The sequence below is a fragment of the Saccostrea echinata genome, unplaced genomic scaffold, assembly GCF_033153115.1.
Source record: "Saccostrea echinata isolate AGI-Se365-2 ecotype Australia unplaced genomic scaffold, CSIRO_AGI_Sech_v1 ptg000001l, whole genome shotgun sequence".
In the NCBI taxonomy this organism is placed as follows: Eukaryota; Metazoa; Mollusca; class Bivalvia; order Ostreida; family Ostreidae; genus Saccostrea; species Saccostrea echinata.
In genome coordinates this window covers 39,443,693-39,456,866 of record NW_026889750.1, presented here as the reverse complement: position 1 = coordinate 39,456,866, position 13,174 = coordinate 39,443,693, and the positions used below count along the sequence as shown (strand labels likewise).

The window sequence follows — 13,174 nt, the reverse complement described above, 5'->3', positions numbered from 1 at the left end:
AAATAATTTAAGGTCGTTGACCTACTAGTATATGTTTGAAAGTGAACAATTACTAGTATACTATCACAATCATTTAGGTCTACAATGTACAATACGTGGTTTTTAAGTACCATCAGTGGAGATTTTTCTCAGCTGAGTAAACGTCATTCTCAGTAACATTTTCACCTATTTGGGTTCTGTGCACTTTTTTTTTTTTTTTTTTTTTTTTTTTTTTTTTTTAAATATTCATCTAGTGATGGGATTGACGGTTTATTCTACCTATTCCCACTTTTTGAAAATCAGGTAGGAAAAGGTAAGATTTTATGTGGGAATAAGTGGAATTTTTGTTCAAACAAATAATTAACTGTATAAACATATAATTACCGTATAAACAGTGATTATTGAACACCTGTTGGAATAGAGGACAGGTAAATTTGCTTTTTAAAATTTACTCACATGTAAATCAGACTTTTTACTAATATTTGAAAGGAAAAAAACGGTGATTTTTAAGTGAATTAAATCAATAATCTGTTTATTGTATTTTCTAAAATTCAGCTATTTAAATACATTTTTTTCATAAATCTATTTATTTTATGTTTCAAAAAAATTAAGATATCAAAGATTTTTTTAATCACTTTTTTATTTTCTAAAATATAATACATGTAAATTGAAATAAATCATTTTTTTAATAAATCTATCTATTTTCTGTCTTAAAATGCACAAAATACATGTAAATCTAAGATGGGATGTAATTATTCTAATTACAATAAAAAAAACAAATTAACTAGTATCTAAACATCTATTGTTATTTGCAAGTGGGAATAGGTGGAATTGAGATTTTTAAAAAGTGGGAATAGGTAGAAGACACCGGGATTGACGACTGTGGGATGAAACTCTCTGGCAGTTTGATATGAGTATTACATGTAATTCTGTGCGTATGCATAGTTATATATATATATATATATATATATATATATATATATATATATATATATATATATATATATATATATATATATATATATATATATATATATATATATAATATCCCATCCTTTTAATGAAATGTGGATGCCCTTACTTTTCCTTTTGGTTCATGTTCGAGCTTCTAAATCTTCTGGCTTCTTCAACGTCCATAACGCCATTAATATTTATTCTTTATAAATGTGTATATCCATTCCACCGCCTCTTCTTTTTAATATGTTTTTGTCTTATAAGATTTCACTTAATTGCTTTTTTAGCTCTACAAGGTTGCCTTGGTTACTAAAGGTAGAAAATTTTTAGAAATTCTTTCAAAACCCTATTCTTAGTTTTAGTCCAATTTAACAATTGGTACACAAGTAGACTAATGTAAGATACATAATTCTGTATTTCGGCTTTTTATTTTATTTCGACGAAAGGTGTTGCTATGGTTACCAAAATTAGAAAATTCTATGAAATTGATTCAAAATGCTACTCCTTCGAAATATTTTGGTCCGAATTCAATCAGATTTGGTTCACAAGCAGACTACACAGACGTTATAATTCTGTGTACAACTAATCGGTTTGTGTTTCCACGAAAGGTATTGCCATGGTTACTTATAATAATTTCTTTAAAATTCTTTTAAAATGTTATTCCTCTTACAGGTTTAGCACGATTTCAACTGACTTAATGTTATCAAATATCACTTCTCTTCATTTGTGTCACTCTTCTCTTGCATCTTTTTTTTCCCGTTACTATTAGTGCAAATCAGTGGTTTTATTATTATCATATATGAGAAGAAAACTGATTGTGATAACTGGAGTTTTGAATGCTTTTTTTCTGTGCAGTATTTTTCTTAAAGATATCTGTTTTATTTATTTTATTCTTCATGAGTACATGTACTTCCCAAAATACAAAAGGAGATAATTTCTCCAGGTATTGTGTCTACATATGATCAAGGTTACGATGCTCTTTTTTCACTGTTGTGCTCATTGATACTCAACAGAGGTATATCATTTGTTTGTCTTGTTTCTGCTTTATTAGATCCATTGCTTCTAGAGGGAACAGAAGATTGGTATTTAACAAGAGTTGTTAGCTTACCTGCGTCAGAATAAGATTATCGTGCGATTCTTACGAAAATCAAGTTTCCGTTATTGTCCATTGATACTTTTGAAGATTTTTTAGCAATGACCTATTTTGCATGATTAACGGGTAATCCTGTTAAATCAGTAATTTGTCATTACGGCTGTCTTAACAGATAAATCAATAGGATAATGTTCCTCTCAAGAAATACAGAAATGTATTTGCTGTTTGGATGCGGAGTTTACGTGTGTTTATACCTGTATCTTAAACTGAAGAAAGGGAAGTGCAACAGCAAGAAAACCCTGGAAGGAAAAACGATAGTGATAACTGGAGCAAACACAGGTGAAAATTTCAATAATATCACATACAATGCTACTTTTGTTCTAAAATATTGTCACCGTTCGTATTTACACCCACCCACTGGCAGGTTAATTTGAAAATTGCAGTAAAATATCGTACCATCGTTCGACTGTCCATTGTAATTTGATGACGATATTAAAGAACTCTTCAGCTTTGAGTGAACCCATACTGATCAATGACACAATATGACGATATAACTTGATGACTACCACTCAATCTGTATATCGTCAAATTCTTTATGTCCTCTTTATAATTTGAAGATCAAAGTTTAATAGCTTTTTATTGATATACCTGAAAAACGTCTTTTTTTAAAACTATAATTCAGGAATTGGATTTGAAACAGCTTTAGATCTTGCCAAGAGAAATGGACGGATTATTCTTGCATGTCGAAATGCCCAGAAGGGAGAGGAAGCTAAAAATAAAATTGTTCAGCTGACGGGAAATACCAGTGTCGTATTTAGACAAGTTGACGTTAGTTTGATGTCATCTGTAAAATCGTTTGTCGACGTCATCAGACGGGAAGAAAATAAAGTGGATATTTTAATCAACAACGCTGGCATTGTGGGTATGTATTTCAAAAATCACTATTTGAGATCACGAAACTCGCAGATATTTCTCGTACGCCAATAAACGCTAGTTAACAGAATTATTGTGAGTCCAGAGGTGGAAAATTCTATATGACCTACCTATGAATTTCTGATCTATTCGAGTAAGAATAAGAATAAGGCTTGTGAAAAGTTGTACATTGTCACAGCATAAATTGATTAAGGTATTTTTTTTTACTGAATAGTGCAGAATAAAATAATGACGGAGGAGGGACTGGAACTGACCTTCGCCACAAACCACTTCGGACCTTTTCTTCTATCAACCCTACTTCTAGGTAAATTTGATATTGTAAGCATTATAATTTTTTTTTTCAAATCCATTTTCTTAAATTTGTGAAATAAGCATTATTAATTTTACTACTTTACACTTTGTGCTTATCAGTTTTTTAATCAAACAAAATGTATTATTTCCTCTGTAGATTTACTGAGGAAATCTAAAGGACGGATTGTCAATGTAGGATCAGCGGCTAGTGTGATAGGAAAGGTTGACTGTGATAATTTGAGGGCGGAGAAAGGGTACAGTCAACTCCAGTACCATAATTCCAAAACTGCTACTCTCCTGTTCACCAAGGAACTGGCCAGGAGAGAGACAGGTACTTAAGCAAAGTTCTACCACGTAGTTCGGGTGATGAAAAAAAAGTTATCACAAATAAAGATTTGTTAAAACATCACAAAACAATGTTATATCAGAAGCAGGCTTGCTAAATGTAATGTTAATGTATTGCAATGCATTACTTGAAGTCGAAGTAATGCTAGTAATGTGTAATGCCAAAAAATTTGCATTACATGTAATGGTATAGCTTGAGCTGACCATGACAAATCCATCCACCAAAAGGAATAGAAGACAGGCATTCTACTTTTAGAAGAGCTAAATGTACATACATTTTGTACTGTCAAACCCTTTTTTTACAATTTTGTCAATGCATTTAATTTTTGTTATCTTTAAGGTACTCTTAAGTTAAGTTTTAATTTTGGGGAGGGAGTAAATTGTCCCAAGAGTGAAATTGTTTTATATGACATCCCTTGTTACACAAAAAGTGCATATTGTACATGTTTTTATCTTATTGGCAATTGAAAAGTTCAAACTTACTATGTAAATAAAAAGATATGTAAATTATTTACAGTCTAATAAATACAAGTACTTATATGTACTTTAAATTAAATTTGAATTATCATTCATCATATTTAGTTTTGAATGGGTGGGATGCATGTTTATGAGAATAATTGCAATGTTTTGTATTTTTATCCCCCCCCCCCCCCAAGTAATGGTAATGGTAATGCATTACTTTGCTAAAGTAATGGTAATGTAATGCATTACTTTAAGAAATTAAGTAAATTTTCTTTTACTTAAGCCTGATCATAAGAAATCGTCATTATAACATATCGTTGTAACAAGAACATCAACGTTGTGGGAGAAGTTTGGTTTACTCGTTTAATATCCATGTGCTTCGAGACCCCCCCCCCCCCCCGCTTTATATCCCCAGGGGTGTTAAACTTATTTTTCGTAAATTGTTTTATCTAATTTAAAAAACTGAAAAAAACATTTTAGTATTCATTTACAGAAGATGGTATTCTGTTAATTTAATTTCAAGCCTATATCTTCTGGTATCCGCTTGTCTGACGGTTCTATTCGTCATCAGATGGTCTCTAATCCCCCTCAGATGTTTCTATCCAGGCCCATAACATCCATCAGCTCGGTCGATGGGTCAGTAGTGGTGGAAAATCCACTGCTTGACAGATCCCATCTTACAGCACAGATTATCTCGACGGTGTCCTAGCGATTATGATGTTCTCTCTCCCACTTCACTGTTTTTCTCGCTCTTCCATTCGCACCCAGTCGTCGTTTTGACAGCTTCCACACTGATTGTGTTGGAATTCTCTTCATCCAACAACAGGAAACAGCAAAACATTCCATCCTCGATCCTGACGTTTACCATAAGGTCCGCATATTTGAAACTCTTCCTTTCATGAGCCTTTACTCTCTGCTCTTCCCATAGTGCGTTCAGCTCAATGATGATTAGTGTCTTTGACTGGCCAGAGGGTAATACGGTGTCCAGTAGCAAGGTTGTTTCCACAATTTCTAGGTTCTTATTCCATTCTCAGCTTCTATGTTTGTCAATTGTCCAGCAAGGATTTTGGACTCCTTGTATTTTCTGTGAAGTCCTCAACTCTCATACATTGTATTTTTTTCCGCCTCACCTTTTTGGACCTTTTCATCCTCCTCTCCACTTCTTCCAAGTTCAATGTCACGCAACACATAGGAATGTTTCCATCTTTATCTCTCCCCGGAGTCGGCGCTTCCTGACATGCTTATAGGTGCCATTGTCTTTCTCTTTCAAAACAAGCTTTAATCCTGAGTTAGCCTCTACCATTGAAGATTTACAGGAGAAGGAAACGTATCAACACTGACGTAAGCAAGAAAAAAACTTTGAAATGATCTTTCCTCCACAATACGGATCATGTCATTCATCTCTATGATATTTCCCACTTACTCCAGGCTCTCCTATTTTTCACGCTCAGTTACCTTCGGTCTCCTTGGTCTTCCTCTGCACGTCTCACTTTTGCTTGGACCGTTTTACGCATTTCCGATTTTTTTTGCTGGAAATGTGTCGTGCCCAAAACTTATCTCCCGATGCAAATGTGTTCAATAACATCCTTTGCACTTCCTTTCTTTGTGGATCAACATGCGTTGTACACAAGTATGCTTCAACTTCTCCCTTGGGATATTGGAGTTTCCCTGACTTTTTCACTCCCAGAGGCCCTCTTGTTAAGTTGAAAGCATATAGGTCCTTGACAAAAGTGTCCTGTCCTCTTCCTTTGCTTCTCCTCTTGCTCAAAGTTTTAGCCTCCCATAGCTTTGTGAGCTCCATCGTCTTCTATGATTGTATCCTTGCCTTCAACTACTTATTTGCCCTCCTTAACTGCCTATTAAACTAAATCAGCTAGTGACAGCGTTTCTTGTTCCTCTTTTTCTGTGTGGTAAAATTTTGCAATGTGATCTGCCTTTTATTTTATATTACTGTGAAGCTTCAGCTTCCTCAAGCCGAAAACCGCTCCCTCCTTATGCTGTACACCATGTTGGTTTATGGCTTCATCTTCCCCTCTACCCTTCCTTCCTGCCATCTTCATCAGCACTGTTCTGTGCTTGTTTGTTCCTTTCCGTCAAATTATTCCAAGTTTCTTTGGCAGGTTGTTTTACCTTTTCTGGATCGGTACTTGCCTTGCTTATAAACTGAATCCCTCTATCAATTTGCCAAAGGTGTCTTGTAATGACTCATACTGGTAAGGCTCCTAACTCTGTTGGCTGTCTCCTGGCGTGGATCCTCCTGCATCAGGAGTTGCGCGCTATGTCTGCTCATTACAACTTTTGATTTTGTTCCTAATCCTTAGTCCTCTGGTGTTCCCTCAAACTTTGCTACATGGATATCTTGTTCCACTTTCCATCCTGTTTCCTCCATCTTATATCAATTGTTACATCCTTTTCGGAGTCACTGGGCTGATCCTTGTCGTTTACAAAAGATCTGCTTGTTTAAGCCTCTTATCCCCCTTTTTTCGGGAGGCTTTTGGGGTATTGTTTCTCTTTTCCTATAGTAACGCCTTCGGTGTCCCCTCACAGAGATTGTACCAAGGGAAGCTGCGCATTGATATCTGCAACCAGTCTGTTCCTGGCTGCCATCTGTCTTTCCAGTGTCACTATCGCAGTACCTAAGTCAGCAGAGCACTCCTGATATGAATGTCGAGTGTTCAAGTCCCGGACGTGACAAACCTGAGTCGATAAAAATAGGAAGCAACTGTTCACCAAGCGCTCAGCACTTTGAAGAGAAATCCGCGGGTCATTAAAAACCGAGGACTTGTGTCACGGCAGGCGTTGGAACACCCTCACAGTTCAATGGCCCTGAGTGGAGAAATGGTCTTAATTTGAAGCCCTTCATTGCCAAGGCATCGGAATAAACTAATGTGCTTAATTTCAATGACTCGTAGACGTCAAATTGCGAGAACATAAATACGCAATCGGACGTTTGATCCAGAGTTTACACATGCTTGTCACCAATATAAAATAAAAACGAGTAATTTTATTTCGTGAGTTTTGTTTCTCGCGAAATAACGCGATGATAAATTAGGACTGTACAGTTGTCTTACAAAGGCCGTTAACTTACAATCAATCAATCCTTACAATCAATCAATCAATCCAGTGTCACTGGTCTTCCCCGATTGCCATCTAGTCTTACCTGACAGTCACTGTCAACGAGAATACTTTGCAAATATGTCATTATCTCTTAGAAATTTTACATTTAAAAAATACATGTCGAAATCGAACAACCCTGAGCGAGGGGCGGGGGGATGTCGTGCAGTCCTTCTAGCGCATTTGATTTATTATAAAGATTCAAATTATTATGGTCTGTACATCCACTCACTGTTTTTCCATTATATAGACGTGACGATTTGTTGTGTTCACCCCGGGACGGTCAGAACGAACGTATTTCGTCATATGCCCCTGCCAGTCAAAATCCTTATATCTACGGTATTCAGGGTGTTAACAAGGGTAGGTTATTTGATTCAAAGAAAGTGTTGTTTTCTTATCTTCTAAGAAAAATATAAGCAGTAAAGATTATCCAATAGCATAAAATTTTCTCATTGTTTTATTCTATATGTACAACTAAAAAAGAAATTGAATAAAAATTTCAATAGTTGGTGCATAAAACAAAACAGAAAAAATAACCAGTAAACTTTTCATTTAACATTACAGTCCCCTTCAGAGGGTGCTCAGCCCGTCCTGTTCTGTGCGCTTGATGACTCGATACGGACGGGAGGATACTACATGGATTGTCGTCTGTGCGATCACAGTCTGTGGGTTCCTAAGTCTGCCTACGACGTGGGACTCGCCAAGAAACTGTGGGAAACAACGGAGAAAATACTGGCTGAATGTTGATAATAGATAAAATAGTGTATATCAGTCATCTTTGCTGCCAGTTGCCTTTGACTCGCATTCTCCTCATAAACAGAACTCGCGAGGAGAAAGTGTCTAAAACACATGGTTACTGAAGATGTATACCAGTTTAATTTCTCAGGGAAAAAAAGTATATGATTTGTTATCATTTTTAAGATTTTCTGCAACATTGTTTTGTTTCAAATTGCCTTATAAACAATAAATTTTGAGTGTTTATGATATTCAAGTGTTACATGATTTAAAAAAGAAGTGGCGTATCTAAAGATTGTAAGAATTGAACAAATATCCTGAAACACGGGACGTTTTGTTTACAATAGATATTAATGCAACACATACATGGACATAGGTCATACACGCGACTATGTTATGATCTTGACATAATTGCAGAAACCATATTTTATCTTACAGTAACATACGGACAACAGAAATATTTTTGCAAAGGATGATGCACTTCCGATATGGGAACAGATTATTCCCATACAAAACAACATAAATGGTGGACAATGATATTAAGATACTCCATTCAAAAGCACTCATACCCAAGTTATCTGGAGTAGTGGTAGAGCGTTCGCTCTAAAGTCGCGGAGTAAGGAGTTGATCCTTGCATTGCGGGTTCGAATCCACTGTGTGACGTGGAGACCGGTCTTTCGGATGAGGACGTTTAAACCGAGGTTCCTTGTCAAAGTAGGTTCGCGAAAAAGATTCCTCACTGCTCAAAGGCTGTAAGTGCCGAGTACAGGTCTAAATTTGCAGCCCTCCACAGGCAAATGGTGGCGTCTCAATATTAGTGAAAAGGGACTTAAACAAACAATTTGGGTGTGTATAACATATAAGTTTGATAAACTAGATCATGCTGGAGGTCATAGAGGGAATGTAGATCCTTGATGACATTTGATTAGATCTAGCTCATGTCTACAAATCTGTCCCTCATAATTTTGCGAGGCTACATTGGAGCTCTACCACAGAAGATCCGACAGATTGTCAGTTTTCTGAGGAATACGGATCAGGTTAACCTTGGATAAGTAAACTATATCCAGGCAGAAAGGCGAGAAAGGAATACATGTATTTACCTGAATTATCTCTCTTATTTTGTTTGTCATTGGAGTGTGGATAACAACCATAGCAGGTAGGAGAGAGAGAGAGGATAATAATTAATCCGGAATATGAAAACAAAAATTTACAGGACTCATGTATGGTCTCACTGTGACAACATTGATCCACATACATGCTACATGGGTTATAACGGATGACAGTATTTCCTTGAAATATGAAGATAACGAACAGTTGCATCATGAACTTTAAACCGAAGAAGTCAAGATGTTTGGTGTTAAAGCAGGGGCTTATAAACAGCTAGACTGAGTTAAGATGTGGCTTAAAGAGGTCGTATACTGGTATCAAAAGTGAAAAATCTTTTGTCCAGTATATTTTTAGTATCTACAGACATAATATAATGAAAAAGTAAAAAAAAAAAAAAGAAAATGGGGATCAATATGCTTCTTTGGTTCTGCGGTGCATTTAATATGACTTTTTGTACTGAAGTGTGTTTTAAATATAAATCACTTTTAAAAACGTTTTTATTCAAATAAATCATGGTACTAAATAGTCGTATTCTACCTTGAATATACACATTAAACACTGTGACAAAGAAAAGGTTTCAAATTACTTCGCATATTCAATTATTTGACCTTTCTGCGATCATAAAATACTATTTTCCTGGAATGTAACAATCTTTCACAACATTTGAACTTAACAGTAGGACAACCAGGTTGCAGCTGTTGCTGCCGTCTGTAGTACGGGAATTGAAGGTGTGAAGTGCCGCCATGCCATTTGTCGTGGAGGAAGTGCCACTGGAAAACTCAGAAAAGAAATCGCAAGAGTGGACATCCAGACTCGTACAGGAAAGAAATGGTCGACTTCAGCATCAAAAGACCAAGTAAGAGAAAGCTGTACTTACATTTTATCGGTAGAATGATTGTGTACCAGTCTACTGGGAAGCAAGTTATGGGCATGCAAGCACTAGCCAAAGATGTCAACTTCGGAAAGACGAAGCATAGTTTAGAAGTGAGGCTGAAGACATGAAGAGAGTGGAAGCAACAGAGCTTAGAAAATCAGGTCTGGCTGAATAAGGAGTCGCCAGAGAGACAGTCGTCGGAATAGTGGAGGAATCAGAGTAACTATTTGCTGCGGTTAGTGTACGACACGCTCTTATCTCTTGTAAATCTTCAACAATGGGGGACTGTCATGGTAGCGCATTCGGTAGAGCGCTCGCTCCTTGATCGGAAGGTCGTGGGTTCAAGCCACGGCTGTGACAGACCAAAATCGATCTAAAAAAGAGGCAGGAACTGTTCCTTTGCCAAGGGCCCGATACGTTGAAGTGAAAGTTGATGAGACCTTAAAAACCGAGGCCCCGCACGATAAAGAGATCCCTCACTGTTCAATGACATTCCGAATAAAGTTCTAAATTTGAAGCGCTTCACCGGTACATTGTGACGTTTCTGTATGAGTGAAAAATTCTTGAATGTGATGTTAAACAACACAATCATCACAATCATCAATGGGGACTAACTCTGGACCCAAACAGCAAATTGTGAGGTGCGATCGTGACGATGTGACGGCACACTCTTATATCCTGTAAATGGTCAATAATAGGGACTAAGTCAGGATCCAAACTGCACGTAATGAAGTAAGATATTGACAAAGGCACACATTGTATCAGGAGGCAAAGTAGCGCTGACTCAGGGGAGGTATAGATAGAGACATGACAAGATGTTTTCTGATTTTGGCGGGTATGCTGGAAGTGGAGAGGACGAAAAGGAAATGCCCAAAAGAAAAGAGGAAGAAAGAGATACAGTTCTTGAAAGATGAAAGTCTGTCAGCAGCTAAAACAAGGGAGACCAAGAAAAATGGTAAACAGAAGGCAAGACTGGGAGTTAAATTCTCGACATGAAGCTAGTTTACCTAAATATTGTACAAGATATCTTGCACCCAGGCGGCGAAGTATTATCTTCTAGGCAGCTGATAGTACTCTAGAGAGGAAGTGCGATGAGGCACATGTAGACCTCATTACAAAGTAGAACTTAAGCTATTCCAGCAGCTGGGAGTACATGGGAGAGCAAGGACAACAGCAAAAAGCGAAAGGGAGCAGATCATGATGGTTCATGATGGCTAGGCACTATCGAGAACAAGATGATCTTTGCTTGAAGCTGTGATCCATCGGGTCGTGGATTGGCTATCATTACTGACCACGAACTATAGGATACTATGATTCAGGGTCATAAGATCTTAAGGTCAAAAACCGTATATCGGTAAATGTGGCGTCGAGAATATTTTGGCGAATCATTAAAAAAAAAAGAAACGTTCTCTTTTCATATTTTTGCGTATTTTCATTTGTAAGAAAAATGTAAGTATTTACAAGTCCCCTTATTTTTTCCATATTTATTTTACTATTGATTAATTGAAGTCTACAAGTAATATTGACACAAAGCTTTAATTCTGTTATCCATGCGTTTCAGTGCCTATTAGCGATGTGCCACTCCTTACCCGGGTGTTAAATTATAATTGGTTTCATGTAATTGGATGTTTATATAAGTTTCGAGTCACTCGTAGATTGTACACCAGTTGATTGTTCATTAAATTGTTTATTTAAGCAAAGGGACAAAACCATTTTCAAAAAGAAAATAATAATCATTAAACTTATCATAAATGTATTTTATTCACTTATGACCGTCACGATGGCTCAGTTGGAAGAGCACTCGCTCCGTGGTCGTCGTTAGTTCAAATACCGCAACTGACCAAAGTCGGAAAAAAATAGGTAGCAACTGTTCTATCGCAAAGCGCTCGGCACTTTGAAGTGAAAGTTGCTGGTCTTTCGAATGAGAACTTAAAATCCGAGGATCCGTCACGGCAGACGTTGGCACGATAAGGATCTCTCACTGCTCAATGGCCCTGAGTACCGAGTAAAGGTCTAAATTTGAAGCCCTTCACAAATATATAGAAACGTCTCTGTGCGAGTTTTGTTTGTTTGTATGTTGTTTAACGTCCCTCTCGAGAATTTTTCACTCATATGGAGACGCCACCACTTCCCGGTGGAGAGCTGCAAATTTTGTCCTATGCTCGGCACTCTTGGCCATTGAGCAGTGAGGGATCTTTATCGTGCCAGCACCTACTGCGACACGGGACCTCGGTTTATACGGCCTCATCCGAATGATTGGTCTCCACGTCCCACAGTGGGATTAGAACCCGCGACGTAAGGATCAACTCCTTACTTCGCGACTCTAGAGCAGACGCTCTAACCACTGCGCCACGCGGGCGACTCTGTGCGAGTTAAAAAAATTCTACAACGGGACGTAAACCAACATGCAATATTCAATTATGTTAACTGAAAAACTTTACAAATGATATTTTTAAAAATCATCTTTATTTAGCTATTATACAGTGAATATTTCCTACTTCGTTTTTGTATGTCAGGAAATGTATCATCACAGCCAAGTCAAAAAGATAGAATTAAATATTCAGTGTTATGTTCCTACCAATGAAGCAGACAAAGACAAAAAGACTTATTTTAAAGTCAAATCCAAATGGGAGTACACGGACTAGGAGAGATGAATGAAACTGGTGAGCGCTTTGCAGATCTGTGTGCTTTGAAGCAACTTCAAATAAGAGACAGTGTCGTCCCCAATAAAAGGGTACACAAGGCCACATGAGTATCTTTTCTACATGGAGGAATAGATGAAGAAAATATATGGTTGGGTCGGGAATCGAACACGAGACCCTCTATTACTAGTCAGTTGGTCTACCACTGAGTTACCCAGGCCGAGAATCGAACGCGGGATCCCTGTATCACTAGTCACTTGATCCACCACTGAGCTACCCAGCCGATATCCACGTCCATATAGCCCGAACTTCTACATTCCTCCCTCTTTAAACAATCTTCGACCTCGAAGACACACGTTCACGGGTCCAATCAGGACTTACTAATTTACAAATAACCCGAACCCCCCCCCCCATGTCACAAAGAACCAAACTGACCATCTGTGCATCAGTCAGGAGATCATGTCGTAATGTACATGTGATGAGAGTTGCTGATGTGGCATCCGATCATTAGCTTGTAGTGATGTCAGCAAAAGTACTCCATCACCAAAAATTCTCATACACTGTACAATGTGGGCCTGTTTAGAAACAGGGATATACAGAAATCCTTAGAGTTTAGCCCGTCAAATGAATTTCGGTTCAGCCACT

The 13,174-nt window shown here is 37.4% G+C and overlaps 1 protein-coding gene across 1 annotated transcript; it reads left to right on the top strand.

The window, feature by feature from the left end:
• The first annotated feature begins 2,219 nt into the window (after positions 1 to 2,219).
• Positions 2,220 to 8,157, top strand: LOC133179278 (retinol dehydrogenase 11-like). Its single transcript, XM_061314070.1, has 6 exons — positions 2,220 to 2,365; positions 2,709 to 2,948; positions 3,174 to 3,263; positions 3,408 to 3,581; positions 7,422 to 7,531; positions 7,736 to 8,157. Exons 1-6 carry the CDS (start codon positions 2,239 to 2,241, stop codon positions 7,916 to 7,918), a joined length of 924 nt encoding a protein of 307 aa, XP_061170054.1. The 5' UTR covers positions 2,220 to 2,238; the 3' UTR covers positions 7,919 to 8,157.
• Positions 8,158 to 13,174: the final 5,017 nt, after the last annotated feature.